Source organism: Pyrgilauda ruficollis, unplaced genomic scaffold (assembly GCF_017590135.1).
Source record: "Pyrgilauda ruficollis isolate IOZ18807 unplaced genomic scaffold, ASM1759013v1 scaffold49, whole genome shotgun sequence".
Taxonomy (NCBI): domain Eukaryota; kingdom Metazoa; phylum Chordata; class Aves; order Passeriformes; family Passeridae; genus Pyrgilauda; species Pyrgilauda ruficollis.
In genome coordinates, this window is record NW_024526488.1 from 3,999,708 (window position 1) to 4,022,011 (window position 22,304).

Sequence of the window (22,304 nt, forward strand, 5' to 3'; positions counted from 1 at the left end):
AGAGCCTGGTTGGTCTTCCTGTGCATGTTTTCCTGTGCATTCAGACTCTGTCTCTTGGTCTCAAATAAGTGGTTGTACATTATATAATGGCCTTTAAATGTAATTAAATGTTACATATATTTTTTCTCTTTTCTTTTTTCAGTATTAAAGAATCAGTTTTTGCATTTATAAGGCAGATTTTTTAGGGGCCTTGAAATATCCTTTTTCCAAGTCAGACAGTTATCAATAGAATGTCTGATTACTGCCCTTTCTGTAACCTTTCACTGTGACATGATTGGACTCAGTGATTTTAGAGGCTGTTTCCAATCTAAACAATTCAATACTTCTAAAGTCTGGGCACTGTATCTCCCTAAAAATAATCTGTGAAGAAAAATCTAACTCTGTTCATGACTAATGGCAAATCCAATGAATAAAAATGGTAGCTTTCTGCTGCTCGCTAAATTGTATGAGGTCATCTGCTGCTCCTTCCCGATGGAGGTTCTCTCAGTCACCTGTCAGTGGCCAGGAGGATTCAGGAACATCACTTCTCAGAGGGCCTGTGGCTCTGCCTTGAATGGAAAAGTCCTGAGCTTATCTGTCCATAAGGTGTTCTGTAAGGATCCAGTCTGAAAAATGATTCAAGAGAAGCTAAACTGAACCAAATACAGGAGCTCCTTCCCACTGTATTAACTCACTGCCATTTTCTTTTTAGCGAAGAAACAGCCTAAGTGCCATTGCTCTGTGACTGCCATCCAAAGTGATGGTAGTGCACGTACTGTGGCACCAGGACATCATTGCACAAAAAAGCTTTTATTTCAGAGTAATTTTTTGGCTCTGGTGTTGCATTTCTTGTGGCTGCATATGTATTTGCATATGCTGGTATGTTGGTCCTGTTCAATGGCAATTTGCTCTGCAGGTACTCACACACCTGCTGGGCTGGCCACGAGGGGTTCAATGCACACTCCGCTTTCTGCACATTAAAATCACGATGTGGAAGAGTGGTTTGCTAAATCTAAACCATTCAGAATGCTCTTTGCAGTTTTACAGGAGAAGCCACAGGACTCTGGGAAATCTACGCTTCAATTCGTAGGTGCAGGACATTTGAGTCAGGTTATTGATGTCTGTTTATTCCCGACCACTTCACGATGACACGTGTGGCACCTGTGACCGCAGAGCTCAGTCTTGGTTTCGTAGCTGAAAATAATGTTCCTTGCTTCCCCATGGTTCCTCGTGTTAAGAGGCAGAAGTGCTGACAGCTCCCGAGCCTGCGATGCTCCTCAGGTACTAACGCTGGTGGAAACAAAACCAGGAACATGCTGGAGGTTAGTGTGGGGCTTTGGGAGGTCTGAGCTCTTTCAATTCTTAGCACTTTCGTTGCCTTGCACGGGAATTTGTGCACTTGAATCAACCCTATTTTAAGTCCCAAAACGCAGGTAACTGAAGACAGCCAGGACGCAACGATGTTATTGGGATTTTTAGGGTGTCTTGAGATCGTTGTGTCAGCACGCAGGTGCCCAAAGCTAGAGCATCCACAGAGGGGCTCATGGGGGCTTCTTTGTGAGCGATACAGAATAAAAGTGAGGACACTGCCGGCGACTGCCGGGCAGGGCTTACTAAAACCTTTAATTTCCTTACTTCCCAAGTGGCAGAAGTAAGTTTTTAAAGTTCAGCATAGCTTAAAATTCCTTCCTTACGGCAGCCCGGACACCCGACCCGCGCTCGCCCCTGCTCCCCTCCGCCCTGCGCGGGCACCGGCAGAGGCGGGAGGGGAGGGAAGGGAAGGAGGGGAAGAGAAGGGAGATGAGGAGGAGGCGCTTCCCGGGCAGCCGGGCAGGACGTGCCCGCCGCCCGCGCTGCGGAGCGGGGACTGCCGGGGCAGCGCAGGCACGGCCGGGCCGGGCCGGGCCGGGCGCTCCGCCGGGGCCATCAACAGGAAACCCTGCGCGGGCCGGGCCGAGGCGGCGCCAGGCGCGGCCGCCTCCCCCTGCCCGTCCGTCTGTCCGTCCCTCCCCCGGCCCGGCCCTCCCGCGCAGCCCAGGGGCCGCTCGGCTCGGCTCGGCCCGGCCCGCGGCGGGCGAAGCGCGGCGCGTCCGACCCGGCGCCCGGAGAGCCGCCGAGGATGAAACTGCTGTGGAGAGCGAAAATGGTAACCGGCCGTGCCCTGCCCTGCCCTGCCCGGGTCCCGCTGCCCGGCGATGCTCCGTGCCAGCGCTGCCGTGCCCGGTGCCGGCGATGCTGTGCCCCGTGCCAGGGCTGTCGTGTGCGATGCCGGCGATGCCGTGCCCGGTACCGGGATCTGCTGTGCCCCCTCCCCACCCCCTTTCCCCCGGCTCTGAAGCTGCTTGTTTTTAATTTTTCTTGTTCTTGAAATAATAATGTTTTTGGAAGAGCAAATCACAAGCGCTTCAGATCCCTCCTTCTCAAGAGAGTGAAAATGTCGCTGTGTTTTAAATGCTCTGTAGCTTCAAAGATTCAAGGCTGTGTGCCGAAGCAATTCAGCAGTTTTAAAAGTGCGAATCCTTCCCTAAATGAAAGGCCAAAGAGATTAACTGCTGTAGAAAAGGGGGGAAGAAAGAGACGACTGCTAATCAAAACCAAACTCTTTTCTTAGAAGACTTTATGCAACTATTTAAAATATGTGCTAGTCTGGGAAAAACAGTTAAATGGAAAGTCCGGGTACCTCGATACCACAGGAAAGGACAGCTTGCCAAGAATATCTCCAGTGTTCCTCAACCTAAGGGTATCCTGGATTGCTTTGATTGCTGTGTTTATTTTGTGCTGCCCATCTCTGCTCTGCCGGGAGCAGCAGAGCACCTGGGACTGATTGTGGTCAGCAGAAGGGGGAGAACGTTCTTTCTCATCTTATTTTCTTTCTCCTTTTCCTGGCAGACCACATTTCAGGATGGGGGTGAAGAGGTGGAAGACGGAGCTGTCTACAATGTCACCCTTAAAAAAGTGCAGATTCAGCAGGCTGCCAACAAAGGAGCGAGGTGGCTGGGGGTAAGTGAGGCGAGGGCTGCTCATGGACTTCGGAGCCGTCCAGGGAGCTGAATTCCGCAGGAATTGTTACAATATTAACTTCTAGCATTGGCTGCTCTCATTATTTAAAAAAAAAAAAAAAAAAAAAAACCAAAAAAACAACAAACACTGAACTGGTCTGCCTGGGTCATCTGAAATAACACTCTCCTTGTGTTGACTCTTCCTCTTTTCTTGACCTGTAAAAACAATTTGGCCAGCTGTTGCCCTGTATCAGGTGATTCTTGGTGCAGAAATAAGGATCATAGTTTATGGCCCGAGGAGCTGAACATTTAACAGTTATTTCAGACTGGACTATGGCTCGTTTCTGCTGTTAGGAAGCTATCTCAGGTTGCCAAACAAATAGTTATGTTATTTTGACTGGTGAAGGTCCCTCAAAGTCAGCAGAACTTCCTCTGAACTTAAGGGAATATTGGTTTGGGTCTTATTTCTGTATTGCTTTCTTAGCCAGATGAGAAATTAATTGCATTTCTGTAAGAATTACAGCTCTGTAGTGTTTTACAAAGCACAAAGGCTTTAATGGTAAGTAAAATGAGCCTAAATGCACACAGTTGATTTGATATGCTGCTGAGTGCCTTTACCTTTATCAGGCCAAGTCCCCAGCTGATAAAAAATGTCCTCACTTCATTGGAATCAGTGCAGCTGTGGCAGCTGGGGCCAGGTCTGCAGGAGCTGCCTGTAACTTTCATAGTGTTTTGTTATGTTTATTTTTTTTTCCTTTGGGATCAAAGGCAGTAATATAAGAAGTTGGCTTGATGTAGTATCCATGTTGGTGTTTTAAAGGCTTTTAAAACTGCCCTGAGATTTATATTCAGTCATTTTCTTGTGACATGAAGCAATACAGCAGAGCTGAAACCAGAGTCAGGAGAAATAAGCAAATTCTGTCCTGCATACAGATAGTGCTTAGAGTCTCCTCTTCCCGTGTTTCCAAGAAGTACACAAAGTACTAATCAGAACAAATAATTTCAAATCTGCTTCTTTTGAGTGGCAGATTTCCCATTTCTGCCTCCTGTTTTTACGAGGAAAAATACTACCACGTATATTCGAGCTCCTGCAACTTTCCCAGCTGGTTTTGTGTAAGAGGTGAAGATCATTTTGAGTGTGTCTGTGTCCCATAAACATAGTTTAGAAAAGTCTGTTTTTTGAATATAAAAAAAAAAGTCTGATTTTTTTTTTTTTTTTGCCTGCTTGGGCTGTGTTGTTCCTTGTAATAGAAGGAGTTTGCCAGGCCTTGGTCCTGTTCTCAGAGGAAGGGAGCTTGTGTGTTCCTGTGGTCATCCCCGCAGCTGATGCTGCCCATCCCAATAGAAGGAGCAGGGACTGCAAGGTCAGGGCAGTGACTGTCAGGTTCCTGTGGCTGTTGTTGGCTTTTTGAGGTCAGAATGTTTGTAGGGAAAGAGACAATGTGTCAGAAATCCACACCTGTTCCGGGCATAAATCTGTGACTTCAGCTTCCAGTCTAGTCTCTTTCATGAGCAAAAACCCCCAAATCTTGTGCATATTACTTTAAAATATTTTGGAACATATGGGCTGTTTGTTTCCCTTAAGCTCTTCAGAACATAAAGTATTTTAAGCTCTTCTTGTGATCTTATTTTATTAATGGCTTTTTTTGTGGTCCTGAAATCAATAAATAGCCTCTAACCCAGAGCATTATTTATGAAGAGCATCCCTGCCCCCAGCAGTTTTGCTTTGAAGAGCCAAATTGTCTCTTTTAGAACTGTCATCAGGTGACTTTTAAAATTTATTTATTTTTTTAATCTGGAGTTTATAAGGGTTTATGATGTTTTTTCTATGCTTTGAAACTCATTAGCACTAAATTAACAAAGTGTTGGATTTAGCAATGTTGGTCTTAATTTTTTTTTGATGGTGCTCTAAGTCAGGCTTAGGTTGGAGACTCAAGGTCAGCAACCTATTTGTACATCAGCAAGTATTGAGCCTTCACAGTTACAAATATAGTAACTCAATTATTGATTGTATGCATGCCTGGATTTACTTTTTAAAAAACTTTTTCTCAGTGTCAGTTTGTGTCCTGTGAAAGTCCACTTAGCAGTATGACCCCTTCTGAAGCACTGGGCTTCTTGTGGCAGGTCAAGTCTAATAAACCTTCCTTAAGATTCTCCATCCTAAGAACCCATCCAGGGTCACTGAATGGTCGGCCCTGTAATGAGAGATTGGATTGTTTAAAGGCCAATCATAAGATTCCAACTACAGCACCATAAACACTTGCCTACTGAAATACAGAAATGCCTTTCTTGTGTTTCAAACTTCTGCAACTAACAAAAGTGAAAGAGAAATAGGCTGCGACTTAAGCAGGCATCAGCAGTTCTGAAACTTTCAGAAGTGTGAAGCTTTTGGATAATCACTGAATTTCTTAGCTTTAAATTTAATATTAAACATCAAAGGATGCCAATAATAGCCACTGCTTTTGTCACCACATAATTAGTCACTAAATATTTAGCGAAGCTTAAAGCTTTAAGCACTAGAGTATTAGGGAATATTAAAAGCTCTAGTGGGAGCTGAGTACTGTGAGAGATGCTGCACAAAAGCACTGTTTTGACTTAAAAGAATGTGCAGATGTGATATTAAAAGAGTATTGTCTGTACATATGTCTTAGTTGATGATTGGTATCGAAGTTTCAAAAGTCAAGTGTACTTTCTACAAATATTGAGAGAGAATCCCTCCCAAACACAAAGGATTCAACCACAGAAAGCATGAATGCGGTTTTGTTGAAAACAAAGTGAGTTTGGTGTCTCCAGGACAGATTTTGACACACAAAGGATTCAACCACAGAAAGCATGAATGCGGTTTTTTTGAAAACAAAGTGGGTTTTGGTGTCTCCAGGACAGATTTTGAGAGGTCTCCAGGATCCTGGAGAGAGAGGAACAAGCATGGGAGCTGAGATACATGGCCTGACATCTTTGTGAGAGAAAAGGATGGATAAGTAGAGATTTGTACATACGGATGACACGCACTCAGAAGAGGGGAAGAGGAGGATTTGGTGTGGACAATCATCAGTTTGCATGGCATTATGTCAGGCTAGAGAAAAAGGTATATTGGTAAAGGGATGGGAAGGTTTGGGAGCACAGCAAGGAATTTGAATGATGTGGTTAGAAAGAGAATATTGTGTTTTAAAACTTTATTTTCAGAAAGAACCTGAAAAATGGGATTCAGCTTCCCTCTGAGGATGTGAATGCAGCCCATAGGGGAGGCTGGATGTCAAAGAGGATGGTCCTATTGTCCATGAAGAAAAGGCACCTGAGCATAAGAGACAAATATTTTGGAGGGGCTTTGGTCTTGAACTGACAGCCAGGTACCCGCGCAATGACAGAGACAGCTGAGTCGTACTCTAGCCAGAAGTAGGAAAGGACAGACAAACAGAGGATGTAAGAGTAGATCAGCCGCTAAATACCTGAATTTCTGTGGCCAGGAGCAATGTGCTGACAGTGCAAATGGCTGGGGAGGTGAACTCCAGCCGGTGATCTATGGAAACAGTAAACAGCTGAAGAGAAGGGGAAAAAAGTACCTGGAGAGATGGGGGAGAGTGGTGCAGGAAGAACAGAGGCATGGGTGTGGTGTGGGCGGGTGGACAAGATTACTAAAACAAAAGCAATGCTGAAGTGACTATTGTCGGTGCCCCTGTTAAGCAGCTGGAGTGCTTTATCTCCCCCTTGCCCGAGTTAGGGAGGGATGGGCCACCGCTGTCCAGCCCGGGAAGAGGAGGGAATGGTGAGGAATGAGCCGCTCAGACACGAGGGGCTGATAAAATAGGGGCTCCTGAATACCTGCAAATGTCTTTCCTATCAGAGTCCTTCATCTGGGAAGGAGTGAGAAAAGAGACCTACAGTATGTGAGTATTTAGTGGGGCAGATCACAGGAAATGCAGCCAGGAACTGGAGTTCCCCAAACCTCAGTGCTGATTCCCCACACCTGAAATGACTGCTGAGCTTTCAGAGTCCATCCTTGCCATCAGGTGTCTTGCTTTGCTGATGGATGACAAGGACTCCTCTTCCTTTGAGTCTTAAATATCCAGATAACAGATAAATAGTCTGCTCACTTATGGCCAGGCTGCCTGGCTTCATTAGGCTTGGATTACACATCTAGATGAGATTTTAGAAACCTGCTTTTTACTTTTGCTTTCTCTTTTTTGCTACAGCTGAACTTATGGCTCTGGGGTTTGTTCAGGCAGAGATGGATGCAAAACATACCTTGTCTTAAAATGTCTTTAATATTATAATGCTGGGTGTATAGCAGAACATGTTCTTCCAAAATTGTCAATGAACTGCTGTTAGAAGGGTGCTTTTCAGTACCTCAAAATGCTGAAAGAGGGAAAAGCTGAAAAGTAGCAAATCTATCACTTAATATTTGTGTGTATTCTTAGCACTACTATTATTTGATAATTACCTTTCCTGGGAATTTTGTGTTTTAGAAAGAAATTTAAAATTTTATTTCTTTTTTTTTAATTTAGTGCAAGTGATTGCCTTGCACTGAAAACTGCATGTGACCATAAGTTTGGCTTCTAAACACATCCACAGTCACATACATTGGCAGGAAGTTTGTGCTGGAGAGTTCAGAAAGAAAAAACATTGCAAAAGCTTGTGGCTAACTAATCTGTATCCCAGTTGGGACCTGGGACACAACCATCTCTCTAACTTGATCAATATGTCAGAAAAGAAGCTTTAGTCTGGATTTCTTTCTTTCCAGCACAGATCTCCTAACTATGGGTTGAGATTTAAGTGGTGCCTGGAATCATCAACATTTAGGAAGAAGCAAAACCTCACATTTTCTCTGAGCCTGCTCCTGCCTTCTCATGTGCACTTCTGAGCCAGCTCTGTGATTTCTTTTTCATCTTACCCTTAGATCCCAGATGTTCTGGTCGAGTGCAGTTTCCTGTGGAAGCAGCAGGCAGGGCTTGGCTGATCATTGTCCTTGCTGTTTTGTCTCTTGATTTAGGGCATGTGTTGGTCACTTTTGGCTAAAGCAGACTCCCTCTGCTAAATCAGGTTCCCTCAGCCTGTGCTGACTGCCCAGACCAAGGGCAGGGTGTAGTTCTGGCCGTGTATTTGGCAGAAGCAGAAAAGCAGCTCCCAAGGAGCTGACAGGCTTCCTATGGAAACTGAGCTGTACTAGCATCCACTCCAAAGTCTCAGAGGAGCTGTCTTGGAGAAGGAAGAAGGATGGGGTGTGCTCACACTGGGTTTGCTTGGGGGAAGATGGCTGGAGACCCACAAAGTAGCATATTCTGGGGGAAAGGAATGATTTTATAGACACGTACTCGGTTATCCAGACGAAAGCTTTGGCATCTCAGCTTGTGTTTTGGTTTGGAGTAGGTTCTTTCCTCCTGTCCTTCCTTCAGTTGTGGGCATAATGGTACCATGGTACCATTCATAGCCCTTATTAATGACTTCTCATGGAATATTTTTCTCCTGGCTTCCTGGTTTAGGTTCCAGGGATATCCCCAGTAGCAGTCTTGGATACAGTCATCAGCTGGTTAATAGAGCCTATGTGTGCAACAGACACTCAAAAATGGAAACTGAGCCCATTAAGAGTTCTAAAAAGGAAGCCTGAAAGATTACTGTCCATTACTTTGCCAGTTCCAAATCCAAAATGCACAATTAGAAGGCTTTGTAGCACAGTGCTGTGCTCTCAGTTGAGTGTAAAACCTCTCACTCCAAGCTGCCAAAGCGTGACAGCGTGGCAGTGCTCTAATCCTGAGATGTTACAAAGGCTGAGTTAGGGCTGGGATACCCTGGCACAGCCATGAGGAACGAGAGAGAGACATGGGCAGCTTCCCTTCCTGGGGCTGTGCAGGGGCACCTCTTGCTAAGGATTCTTGTATTAATTAAGTGGAATGTCAAGAGTTAAGGGAGCCTCTTGAGTAAAGCTGCTGGAGACTGTTCTGTTGCTGCACTCGTGCGTGTTTGCATTTTGGATATCTCCCAGCCAGCCTGCTCACGGACAAAACTTGCCCTTGGCATTTACCTGTGACATGCAGGATTAGAATGACATCCTGTGCTGTAATTGCTTTCCCCTGGGAATTCCTCTGACAGCCAGGATGACTGTTTTTTTAAACTGTGCTACTTGGATGCTACAGGTTCTCCCTAAATTCCAGTGCCTTAACTGTCTTGCTGCTGACATCACTGAGTGTTATCTTGCTTGCTTTTTTAAGAAGCAGTAACTGAAAGGAATAAGCCCCAAATTTTGCTTGCTCTGCAAAGGAACTGGCACTTTCTTTCCAAATGCTAGATGTAGGTCACTTGTTGGGTTAAGGAAGAGTTGGCAAGGAATGTGGCTATGTGTCATTGGAAAGCCTGTGAGATGCAGCACATGAACTGGACTGAGATGTTGTACAGAGAACAGCCCTGGAGAAACCATTAGTTTCACTGTTTGGGTTTTGATGCCTTCATTTAAGGAACAGGCTGAAACATTTCATTTACGTTAGTCACACTTGGATTTAAATTTAACCTTGGTGAAGCTAATTAAAAATGTGTGTAAATGTGTGCTTTGAAGTTGCATCTTTTACTGCTGCTGTTTCTTAAATATATAATTTCCTTTAGCCAGCACTGTAAGGGGGTGCACCTGTGTGAAGAAGCCAGCACAAAGTAGTCAGATCATGGCTTAGCCCGTTGGAGAAAGCAGGGTTATTTTGTGTAACAGCGGTAAATAAATGCTAACTCGGTGTGCATCCTGCTCTTCCTTGCCTTTGTGTAGTCCCTGTGTAGTGTCTTGTAAAGCAGGGGCAAAAGGTGTGTCTTAGTGTTAATACCTCATTAAGATAGTATCAGAGACTGTGAAATGATTCCTAAAGGGAATTGGAACCTCATTCCTGAAGGGCACCAGCAGTTCTCTCTGGTTTGCTCCTGCAGTCTCCCAAAAGTACTTTTGCCCTTGCTTCACCCCAAAAAGGACTATGTTCAGTGGCCAGACAAACTCTTCAGAAGTGACTTGTAATTCTTCCTGTGTGGTACACTAGCATGTGGGGCTCAACTGCAGAGTCTGTGTTAAGTTTTTACACCTTGTGAAATAAGAATTTTGTAGATTATGAGGATGTGTGTTTATTTTTTTTTTTATTTAAATAAAGTATTAAAGCCAGAGTGAGGAATTCTATGTTTTGGATATGGAAATCCATTTACTGTTTATGGAAATCCTTTTACCTTGGACCAAACTGAGTTCATGCTAATGTCTGGATATTGTACTTCAGTTTAGCACCATGCCACCAACAGGTGACAATTTAGGGACTGCAAGGAAAGAAGAAACATATCTAAGTGAAGTGATAATGGTCTTGCATTCTTACAGCGCCTTTCACCCCAAATAACTTTCAAAGCATGGCTGCAGACTGGCTATGTTGGATGTTGTAATGTAACACAGCACAAGAGCAGGGATTGAAATTCAGCCTCAGTGCTGTGGCCTGGGTTTGGGAGATTCCCCTTTCATCGGGAAGCTGGAAAAGAGATGGGGGAAAAGTGTTTCTGGGACAATGTGACTTCAAAAAGGCTGGGGTTTTGAGGCTGCTGAAGGGTTTGAACCATTAAAAAAGTCGGGGGAGATGAATTAGCTGTCAGAGCTGCATGGTAATATTTATTTAGTGGCTTCACACTGTTATCACATGGATATCTTCTTCACATGTGACATATGCAGTGAGGAGCAGCTGCTTAGCAAGGCAGAGCAGCACATGGAAACAATTTAGGACCAGAAGTGAATTAATTAACACCACCTGGGGAGAAGACCTGGACTTCTGAGAGTCCAGAGTTCTGTGGAAGCATTTGCCCCCCGTGCAACAGCAGTTGTGAAAGGAAGCTCAAATATTAAATTACAGCAGGGAACGGGGAGTGAAGTGAAGCTTAGAAAATACTGTTAGGGAGATGACAGGAACTCCTCACTCCTTCCTGGTGCTTGTTCCCTCATCTCAAAGGTAGGAGAACTAGAAAGGGGATCCACAGGTGGAGAGGGGTTTGGAGACACCAAAAAGGTGAGGACTGTTATATTTTGTGTCTTGGTGCAACTGGGGTTGATGTGCAAGTTTTACAATAAATTCTATAGGACTGAGGCTCCATTCTGGCAATGGAAAGGAGGATGTAGGAAAAGCCTTCAAAACAGTGAGTGGAGAAGGGACATGTTATCTCCAGGGTGTTTTTGAAAGCAAGGGGGGAAAGAAATTAGTGATGTTACATTGTGTGTAATTAACCTGAAGGGACTTGCTGCTGGCAGAGTAATCGGGTCTAACCAAGTCCAGGAGGATTCAGAAAGGATTGAACATTTATATAAATAATGAGAACAAATGCATGAGAGTCAAAACACAAGACATTCATTTTTGTGATTTAGTGATGAAACAATCATGTCCTGGAGCTGAGAAGAGTCTTTTCCTTTAGACTTGTTAATCTGAATGTCCTGTGTGTTATTTCTTCACTTTTTACAGCATCTGGTTAGAGGAGGGAAAACCTTTAGTTCAGTTTAAAATTACAATTATTATGTGTGGCTGTTTTATGAAGTTCTGGTTTCAGTTTCTTTGCAGCAAATGTTTAATGAGGGAGAATGAGATTGAACACAGTTACTTATCAAAAGAATCATGCGGACTTTAATGCCCAGGAGGTCATTAAAGTCAGGGGCATATTGCCACATGGTACAGGAGCTTGGTGTGGGCTGCTTTTCCAGCAGCCCTGCAACCTCCTCCTGGTTAAGGAGAACTCTGGGTGTTCAGATCTTGCTCTTTTTTATGTGTGTAAAGCAAAAGTTTTCATCTGTGCAGCTTTAGACTCTGCAAAAGTAGGAATTGTGTGGGTTGCCCTTTGCTTTCCCCCTTTCGCCTTCACAATAGCTGCTTTAAAAATGAGGCAGCTTGAGCAGAGCAGGGTACTCTACGTGTGAGCTCCTCAGTCATTTTTTTGTTTGCTTTTTGTTGTCACTTCCAAGCACTGTGCTGAAATATGTAATGTTCTACCTACTGTAACCCTTCAGGTCTTTTCTCAGGTCTGTGTGCCACTGTGGGACCTCTGAGGGTAGGACTTTCAGCAGACTTTTTTTCTGGCCTCTCACATTTATCTCCATTTAGTTGCATAAACCATCTGTTGCACATCAGAGTGTAGCTTGCCTTCAGCAGCTTTGGCAATCAAAATGAGATTTTGGCAGCTCCACCTCAGGTGTGAAGCTTTGTGCCACTTTGCATGGTGACACTCACTAACCTTTTGCTCTTCTGGGTTGCAGACTGATGGAGTTCTGACTTTTTCTGTGTCACCTCCACAGCTGTCCTGCACATGGCTATGACAGCAGCCACCAGTGCTGTCCCTGGGCCACAATGGCAGTAAGGAGGGGTAGGCATTTCAGGTGCTTTTGTGGAGTAATCCTGTTATTATAATGTATTTTTTATTCTTATATTCTTCCCACCTTTTTTGGTTTGAAAGCAGTTTAAAGGATTATTTTATTTTCCCCTCCCACCCCCTCATCTGCTTTGTACTGCCTTTCTCCCTGTGGAGCCTCACCCTTTCTTCCAGTCAGTAGCTGTTTCTTCCTTTCTGGGGAGTGCATGGGCTCTCTGTGCAAGTAAAACAACATGTTTTTATTACTAAGTGGCATTTTCCTTTGAAAGATCTCAGAATGACTGAACAATATGGAATGACTGAATGCTTTGAGATAGCCTTCGGGCTTCAAACTGGAGACTTGTGGTAGATCCCAGTGGCTCTCCAGATCCCAGTGGCTCCGTGGCAGTATCCATAAATCCTAAAGCAGAAATAGACCATCGTGTTACAGCTAGCTAGGGTTTTATTCCTTCCTAAATATAGTTCATGCCCCACACAAGCTTGCATGTATTGAGTAAATGGGGTTGTTGTTTTGACTCGAATTGAGCGCAGAACGTCCTTCAGTTGTTTAGAGGATTCCTGTGGATAGAACTTGTCAGATGAGGTTCGTGACATTTCAGAGATGTGTTGGGATGCAAACAAGTCAGTGCACTCATCTGGATTAGCTGTTGTCCTCAGTGCAAAATAAATTAATTAACTGAATGCTCCTGAGGTGCATTTGAAACCTGGCTTTAATATTCCATGCAAATACAACAAGAAAATTATTATGAAGATATTCCTCTGCTTTTGTTTGCTTGGTTTGTAGTAATCTCTGGCTGTACTTCTGATGCATTTTGTCTTTCTTAGAGTAGAAAGCCTTTAGGGCAGGGCTGGTGTCTTTGGTTTGGAGATGGCAGCCCATTGTGCTGCTGTTGGAAGTGCCCCATGAGTAACAACAACGTGTTTCACTTGGAAGGCAGATCTTAGGCCTTTGCATTCCTTCCATGGAGTGCTTGGGATTGATTCTGGCTGTGCTCCAGGCTCCTGGCTCTCTGGAGCAGAGAAAATGTGAATGAACTCTTGCACACTTACTTAAAGCATGAGGCTTGCATTCTTCCTGCAAAAACAGGCACTTTGTTCAGGAAAACATCAGGTGGTCAGGGAGAACAGGACAGGGAAGAGCAGAGGTATGCTATTAACTCCCGGTGGGTAGTTAAACAACAACCCCTCAAAAAAGAAGAAAAATCAAACCAATGTGGACAACTTCTGATTTATCTGGCATTTTTTTCTTTTTTTTTTACCCCCCTTACTTGCAAGCTATACTTACTTTGCATTCTGACTCAATGCTTCCACATAATTATGTGTTTTGATTTATGTCCATTGCCTGAGGATTTCAGTCCAAGTGCAACACAGCATTCTTAAACCAAAACACAAATATCTGGAGAGGGTTCAGGGCCAGCTCACACTGCTTGTGCTGGGGCAGAAGAGGAGGGTTCACCACTGGTGCTGCAGTTAGGAGAATGCACTAATTTGTGTAGGTGTGTGGTGGTTCAGTTGTCACAGCCTCTGTTGGTCCTGTGAAATGCAGAATTTTTCATGAAGTACCTGTACAGCTGGGACAAGGATGTGGCCGTGGCTTGCACACACGTGTGTGGCCAAACACAGTCGCTCCCTGGCTCTGTAGGGAGGTGTGTGTGCAGGAGAGGAACACCAGGAGACACCGTGCTTCATCCCTTGTGATGTCTAGATAATACAGTAAAAATGCAGCTTGGCTTGGACTAATGATTGAGTTAATATTTTTGGATTCTTTCAGCACGTAAATAAATATTCAAGCTGGTAACACTTAATATTAGGAAACATTAGCTTCCTATTACTGCTTTTTCTACTCAGACCCCACCCTGAAGAGGCCTCTTAGTTTCAAAACAAAATGTAGTAAAAAGCACAGAAGTGGAAATTAAGTTTATAATGCAGTTTAGATATGTTTCCATGCTCATAAAAGTGGTTACTGACTGCTAACCCATTTCTTAAAAGCTTAGAAAAATTTGGCATTAGAGATTGCTCGCATTATTAATAATAATTAATTACTATGAGACATGTAACAGCATTTCTTAGGTATTTGTTGTTCCACAAAAATACCTTGTTCAGTTTATTTAAAAATATGAATCAATCTTCTGCTAAGTATTTTCTCCTCTGTCAGAAGGCATGTCATCTCCCCTGACCTACAGATTTAATTTCCAGTTATTCATACTGTTAGCAATTTATCACTCTTGCCTTGTTGTTTACGGGATACAGTGGCAGTTTACACTGATTTCCTGACTCGGTATAAATTTAATTTCTGTGTACTGCTCGAACAAGCTTTACAGTGTGAAAGGAAAGCCAACAATACAATTAGGATGAATAAAAGCATTTTGGGTTATGTAATATGCATTTGTGCTACTATTATGCAACAGAATTATTACTTGTGGCATCCTTAAATCCATTTTGAATTTAGCACTATTGCCTGCTGCCTCATACAGGACCTTCTTTGTTTCTACTGACTGAGCAGAAAGTGATAATGAGCTCCACAATTAATTTAAATTACATTTCTGGAAGGAGATAAAAAATAGTGTGACTTGTCACTGGACAAGTATTCTGTTGGTAGTCAAAAATCATGATACCATATGAAATCTGTCTGACTGTGTTAGTGGTAATATCAAATCATCCCCTCTTTTTGCTACGTTTGGTATTTATTAAAAGATGACAGTGTATTTCAGCATTTTTCATGAAAGAAATGTAGCAAAGGGCTTTGCTGACCACTGTTCACAAACATTTAAATAATAGCTTTTCTCTGGCATTTGTTAGGGTAGGCATAGAGTTGTCATTTTTAACATCAAGGCAGCTTAGAATTACTGTATATAAATACAGAATTTGCTGTGCCATGAGATTGAACCTGTCAGCACTCGTCAGATGGCAGGTGCACTGTACCTATGCCTGTAATCTACAACCAGAATCACAAGAAGCTGTTTCAGACTCAAGTGAAAAGTTTGAGCTCTCTGCCCCCCTTTATACTTTTTTTTTTTTTTTTTTGCTCAGCTCCTCTTCTCCCTTATGGTTCCCAGGAAAGGTTCCTGAGTGTTTTGACATCTCTGGATTTCCAGGGCAGACTGGAAGCTGTGAGAGTGTGGGGAAGGAGGAAGAGGAGTTAAGATAAAGGCTGTGAGCAGAAGCAGTAATTACTGTTTCTGGGGCAAAGGGGAGCTGCCCCAGCTGCCTTTACCTCCTTAAGGACCTTCTGTAATCCATACCTGGAAAAGCTGTTAGTAGTTTTCACAGTTAATTACTGCTTGCTTTATGCAAGTCCCAGGTGACTTTGTAGAGCTCTTCTCTCAGGGAGACACTGTGTAATACTTCCTTTGGCTCCAGAAGTCAAAATATTTTAGAAAATGAGCTGATTGTACTGCCAAAATGGGCACTAAAAGCCATTTCCTTGCCTTCATCCTGGTGCTCTCTTCACTAGGCTGTTTATTTTTTTGAATATTTTTTTACTGCTCGGTTTGGAGATTGGACATTTTGGTGTTTCTGGGTGCTGAAAAGAGAAGGATACTGAGTTTTACAAATAATTTTCTTCTAATAGAGAAGGGCTTTGGAAAGATACTTAGTAAGGGACACATTTATTTAGTGGATTACAAGAGTGTTTGTAGCAAATGTCATTTGATGACAGATATACCTCCAACAATGTAAGATGCACATGACTAAGAGTCTTACCTGACTTACTGGTTTCTTTTTCTTTTCAGTTTTAAATTAGGAACTTGCTAAGCTTCAGTGTCCAATCAAAACCACCACAAGGAATATTTCATAATACAAGTTATGAAAATAATACATCCCTGGCATGCCTAAGAGGGAACAGGGTTGTGGTGAACTGCAGATCTGTGAAACATGACAAACAAAAAAGAAACATCAATAGTCTTATGATTCAGGTTTGGTTAACTCAATGATGACACCAAGTCAGACGAGAGAAGAGGGTGAGAGGCCTTGGATGGTTTTGGTAAAAGTCTTTCTAGCAAGAGAGGTGAGAGGCAGGATGAGAGGGAGCTTATTGTAGGTAGGAAGCAATGAAAAGGTAAATGCATAAATTGTACAAGATAAGAGATGGAGATCTGGAGCTGTTCGGGTGATTTTTTTTTTCTTTAAAAACCTTGCATGCTGCACAGTGAACCTCCTGGGCGACTTCATTCTCAGTGAATATGGCTGTGTTCCTTGCTGCACAGATGCTTCTGAGTGGGTAAATTCAGAATTTCTATGTTCCCAGGGCTGGATAAGCTCCAACATTTGTAAGACCTGCACAAAGCCATTTTAACCTAAACCTCTTTGAAGATTCAATTTAGTAATGCACTTGCTGAAACTCCTTTCGATGCATGCAGGGAGAGGTGGTTTGTGAATTAGGCTTCTTTACTTTTGCTTTGATTTATGTAGAGCTGGTCCCACAAAATTCATCGATATCCAAATGAGTCAAAATTTGCATCGCTTCAGAAAGTGTGAGAATACACAGCTCAGCACCATGGAACTTGTTTCTTGTTTCTTATTTTGCCCAGAGTGGCTTTAAGTAGCTGCAAGGTGTCCGAGTGAAAAGGTTCTGACTGAGCAGCAGCATCTGTGTAAGAGGCTTTTTTCCTTTTCTCTTTTTCCCCTCTAAATCTGCCCCACAGCTTTTGTGACTGTTTGCCAGCGCTTCAGACAGATACCAGCCAGGCTGTGAGCTCGGAGGAGAAAACAAGAATGCCTTTTGTGTCATGATCATGGAATTAATTGGTCCTGGAAACTCTGGGTCGCTGCCAAGAATGGGTATTTATGTGGCAGGAAAGGAAAAGAAAAGGGTGGAGCGTTGGAAATCCAGGAATCCAGGAATACCCCTCCTTTTCAGAGCTTAGCAAAGAGTTCATAAACTTATTTTGGCGTCTGAGTTGGGTGCAGTCAGTATGCAGAATTCTGGTTTTGCGTGGGTGTTTTGGTGTTTCTTGTTTCTTTTGTTTGGTTTGTGTTTGTTTTTGTTTGGTTTGGTATTGTTATTGCTTGTTTGGTTTTTTAACAGTATCCAAAACGAGGAAATGAGAGTTACTGAAGTGGAGAGAGTTCTGTGGAGAGCTCTGGCGTAATTTTATTTCATTTCATTTCCAAGTGCACTGTAGGATAAAAGCATCTGCCTTTGTCTGCAGGACATCCGCCGCTGGCCACCCAAGCCCTGCACTGCCAGCCACGCTTTCCTAGGCTGGAAAATCTGCTCCAAATTCGCAGTTTTGCCCCTGCAGACTGTCTTCTGTGCTGGCAGCTGGACACAGAGCTTTCCTGGGCTGGAAATTCTGCCCCAAATTAGCAGTTTTGCCCAATGTAGGCTGTTTTCTGTGCTGGCAGCTGGGCACTCTTTTGCTCCTGCAGACTGTTGGGCACAGAGCTTTCCTGGGCTGGAAATTCTGCTCCAGATTCGCAGTTTTGCCCCTGCAGACTGTTTTCCTTGCTGGCTGCTAGGCACAGAGCTTTCCTAGGCTGGAAATTCTGCTCCAAATTCGCAGTTTTGCCCCATGTAGGCTGTTTTCTGTGCTGGCAGCTGGGCACAGCGCTTTCCTAGGCTGGAAATTCTGCTCCAAATTCGCAGTTTTGCCCCATGTAGGCTGTTTTCTGTGCTGGCCTCTGGGCACAGCTCTTTCCGAGGCTGGAAATTCTGCTCCAAATTCGCAGTTTTGCCCCTGCAGACTGTTTTCCTTGCGTTGGGATCCGCAGGGCTCCGACCCTGCCGGGCCCACAGAGCTGAGGGCGGGCGGCGGCGGGGATGGGAACGGCCTGGCCCAAAAACACTTGAAATATTTGTGACACTGTTTGATAAGATTAACCCAGGCACTTCTGTGTGGCATTGTTCGGGCAAAATCGCCACTTCTCCGAGGGGTTTTTTGCTGGCGGTCATGCGGTGGAGCTGGGAGTGGCTCAGATGAATGTCGGCTGCTGTGGGTCTGTCTGTCTGTCCGTCCTGCAGCGCTTCCTCCGCTCAGTTAAAAACTCCATCGAGGTCTTTGTTGGAAGGAAACGCTTTGTCACCAAAGTTGTTAATGTCTTTGCAGTTGTTCTTTACCAAAATACTTGACTGAGACAGCTAAACAACTCCTGTTTCATCTCTCTTGCTGTTGTCTTCAGTGATGTGTGTCTGCATCTTAAATGAAGGGTATTTGAGGTTTTTCTTCTCTTAGACCGACATGGATGCTTATATTTCTGGAGCTTTTCAAATTCTGTGATTTGATTTTTCCCCCATTTTTTTTAAATTTCCCCCAGTGGTGAGTGTAGATATTAAAGATGTGTTGGAGAACCTGTGTGTAAGGAAGCAATGTGGGAAAAAAAAAGGTTAAAATCACAAACTCATCACTTCCTACTTTCAGAAGGTTAAAGCAAACTCATATTTAAACAAACAGTGGGAATCTTGATTAGAGTGCTTTCAGTTAATGTACAAGTTACTGCACTTCAGGCACTTTTGTTCCAGCATAGGGTGTCTGTCCAGTAAGTTAATAAAAACAGAGTGGAAAACTCTCCATCTGGAAAAGCTGTAAGTTTCAAGGAAAGTGAAGAGCATTTAAAAATCTGTCAAAATTGGTAAAAATGCATTTAAAGTGCTAGTTAGATGCTCCTGAAAATAACTGCAGAATTTCTGATTAAACAAATCTGTAGTGGAGTGGTAATGTTTCAAATGACTGAGCCTAAAGAATATTTGCTACCTCCTTTGCTTATTATGAGTTCATCCCAGTTGTTTTAGTATTTTTTCCAGTCTGCGTAATGAAAAACAATTAGATTGACTCCATTCCACGATTCTCACTTCCAGAATCTCAACAGATAATATTTGCATTGGAAAAAACCTGTGCAGAGCAGTGGGGGTTTTTGGGTGAGAGCAATTCTTTCCAGTGATATTTCTAAGACAATGGCTGCAGTTCTGTATGTCTGTTAGGGTAGCAGCCTGGTTCTGTACTGATCAGAGTTTTAACTTGCCTTGTTTTCGTGACTCTCTAATCCCTCTTGCTAGGCTGTAGCATTTATTTAGGTGCTGGTGGTGTTTATAGTTGGTTTCTCTTCCCACTGGAGCTTAACAGGTAGTGTTTGGAGGAAGCTTTTCAACCTGGATGTGTTTTGGTGTGCACAGAGTCTCCTGTTTCACCAAGAACTGTGTACGTAGGTAATGTTTAGTGCTGTACAGCTGTAAGATGATCTCCTTAAAGACAGTGGGTCTCCCTAAAGGTACAGCCAAGGGTTAGTAAAGTTGTAGGAATTACACTACATCAGTACACACACATCAGAAAATAAGGATTTGCAAGTATTATTACTTCATTTAATCTTTCTACGTTTGCTTTTGAAAGATGCTCTGTCTTGTAAGAAGCTAGTTGCTCATCACTTACACTTGCAGATTATCAAGGTTACAATCTGTTGCCTGAAAAATCAAAATGAGATTTTAAAAGACATAAATTAGATTATAAAATGCCATATCTGTTTGTTTTAGAAGACCAAGAAAATGTTACCGAAGCCCTGAAATGTCGAGGCCCCTGTTAGACCACTGGACACGGTGCTGAAGGAGACACAGAGGAGCTGGAGAGCTTTTTTTGTTCTTTGGGTACACAAAACAGTGCAAAACCGGTGTCATTTGTTGGTACCAGTAGCAGTGGTCACCATGCACGCCTGTCAGAAATTGCAGAGAGCTTTAGGAATGTTTTTTCATGGCAGTGAGTAGAGTGTTCCTCTGAGCAGAGAGCTCTAAAGCAAACATGAAAACTCCTTTGCCTTTGGGTAGCCTGGTTGTGTCAGTGAAGAGATGCCCTCTTGATTAAATCCAGACTGAGCAGTTTCCTGTTAGCACGAAACTCAGCCCACAAGGTCTTGTTCTCAAAGCCTGTTATTGAGCTTGTCTGCCAAGTCCCTTTTCCTTTTAAACTTACAGGCAGAATTGCTAAAATAATACAAATACAAGCAATCCCAGAACTCTCACAATGATTTCTAACAGTCTGATATTTTGCTGACAAAGTTTTAGGTTTTTCAGAAACTGGGTTGGTTTTGTTTGGCTTTAGTGGGATTTTTGGGGGGGGTTTTGTTTCTTTTTAACATTCTCCCAACATGATGTCTTGGGGAAGTTGTAGTGTTGCAATTAATGGAAAATTTTGTGTGTGTATCGGTCTTGGAAGCAGATTCTGCCCTTGTTTTGAATATACTAACATGGGAGAATGAGAGGTTTTTATGTGCCCTGACTAAATATGCCCATAAACCATTACACTGTGAGTGGGGCAGTCTGCTGGATCAAAATTTAAGAGTTAAATACAGTGGTGCAGACTTTCTTCCCTGTCTGAAAGTGGCTGTATTGTGTAACTAGTTACTTTCAAAAGTGTATCACAATTGTAAAATGAAGAGTTAACAAGAAAATTGCAAATTTTTTTAATGCAATCCAGTTTTGCTTAAGGAAAATTTGAATGTAAGAGAGTTACATAGTGGTGACAACATACCCTGTTAATAATTTTTCTGTAATGACAGTGTCATACGTAATTGCAGATACACTTTTAGTTCATTTTTATAATTAGTATATTTCCAGTTGCACCTTTAAATCAGACACATTGCAAGTTATACACCTTTTAAAGATCCATGGAACAAAATGTAGCAAAATATTTCCCTATCTGGTCTGTTTTGGGGTTTTTTTTTAAATACAGACAGTAGTGTTGTATTTTAATGTTGCAGCAAGGGTTTGTTGGATCTCATGAAGCTGGGAAACGTGATAGCAGAGCTTTGTAAATAATATTTGTGACAGAACTTTACAATGATGTTAAAGACATCTATATTGTTTAAAACTGAAAAGGATGTCTATTAGAAACAATTCCAAAGCAGTGGAGGGTAGTGATGTAAATAGGAAGTGGGTGGGGTATCTCTTTAAATTATCTTTTTAATAGATTATTTTTTTTCCTTTGTGTTTTGTCAGTATCCTGAGCCAGGGTTGGTAGTGACTGTCATTAACATTCTGTCTTTGTGCCCTCAGTGTCAAGGTGTTTAAGTAAATATTGGACTTTTCTTATTTATAATCCCATTTTTTTCCCACATACTTTACAAAATAGAGTCACTAAATACTTTTCTGAACTGTCCTCTAAATAATGACATAATTTAAGGAAATATTCTTTCAAACTCAAAGCAGGATGTAAGCATTTAAAACAAATGATGTTTAAAAAACATACCCACACACAACCCCAAACCCTAGATTTATGGACAAATATTGTGCCAAGTGGAATCACTCAAGAGAAAAGTGGAATGTTTGCAAGATGGTTTGACACCCTTCTTGCAAAAAGTATCTTGGAATGTTTTTGCACCAAATGTGTTCTGACCTTGGGTCCTGTGTGACGCCCCAAAAATGGTATTTTCAGCAAGGGAATCACAAGTGCCAGTGCTTAAGCTATGGTCAGTTTTCATGTTTATTCAGAAGTTAAATGAAACACTGAATTATCACTTTTATTCCCTTCAGTAATATTGCTCTTTGTGGGATAATGGATTGTCTTTTAGATAGTAATATATGGTGGAATCATGACTTAACTTGGTAGTGGTCACACTGTAAGATGTTTTTTGGGCATGTCAGAGAAATGTTTTAAAATAAAGTTACTTAAAAACTCCATTATTTGATACAGCATTTGGTGCTTGGAGGGCACCAAAAATTGACAAAATCATTTAGTAACTGGTGATGGCCAATTCCTGTGCAAAGATAGGATTTAATCTGTGTCAGGGGTCTGTCTCCTGCCTGATTTTTGTGCTTTTTGTTTCCTTTTGCAGGGTGAAGGAGACCAGTTACCCCCAGAGCACACTGTCAGACAGTATGAAACATCCAAGATCAGGGCTATAAAAGCTGGAACTTTGGAGAAACTGGTGGAGAACCTTCTCACAGCTTTTGGAGATGCGGATTTCTCCTACATCAGCATCTTCCTTGCAACGTACAGGGCCTTTGCTTCTCCCAGGGCAGTGCTGGAGCTTCTTCTGGACAGGTAAGAGCCA

General features: G+C 42.8%; 1 protein-coding gene across 1 annotated transcript in view; it reads left to right on the forward strand.

The window, feature by feature from the left end:
• Nucleotides 1–1,970: 1,970 nt before the first annotated feature.
• Nucleotides 1,971–22,304, forward strand: part of RGL1 (ral guanine nucleotide dissociation stimulator like 1) — a 52,845-nt gene continuing 32,511 nt past the window's right edge. Inside the window, exons 1-3 of the mRNA XM_041479616.1 lie at nucleotides 1,971–2,125; nucleotides 2,869–2,979; nucleotides 22,086–22,294. Of these exons, the coding sequence (XP_041335550.1) occupies nucleotides 2,099–2,125; nucleotides 2,869–2,979; nucleotides 22,086–22,294 (347 nt within the window). The 5' untranslated portion in view covers nucleotides 1,971–2,098. The remainder of the gene's footprint in view (nucleotides 2,126–2,868; nucleotides 2,980–22,085; nucleotides 22,295–22,304) is intronic.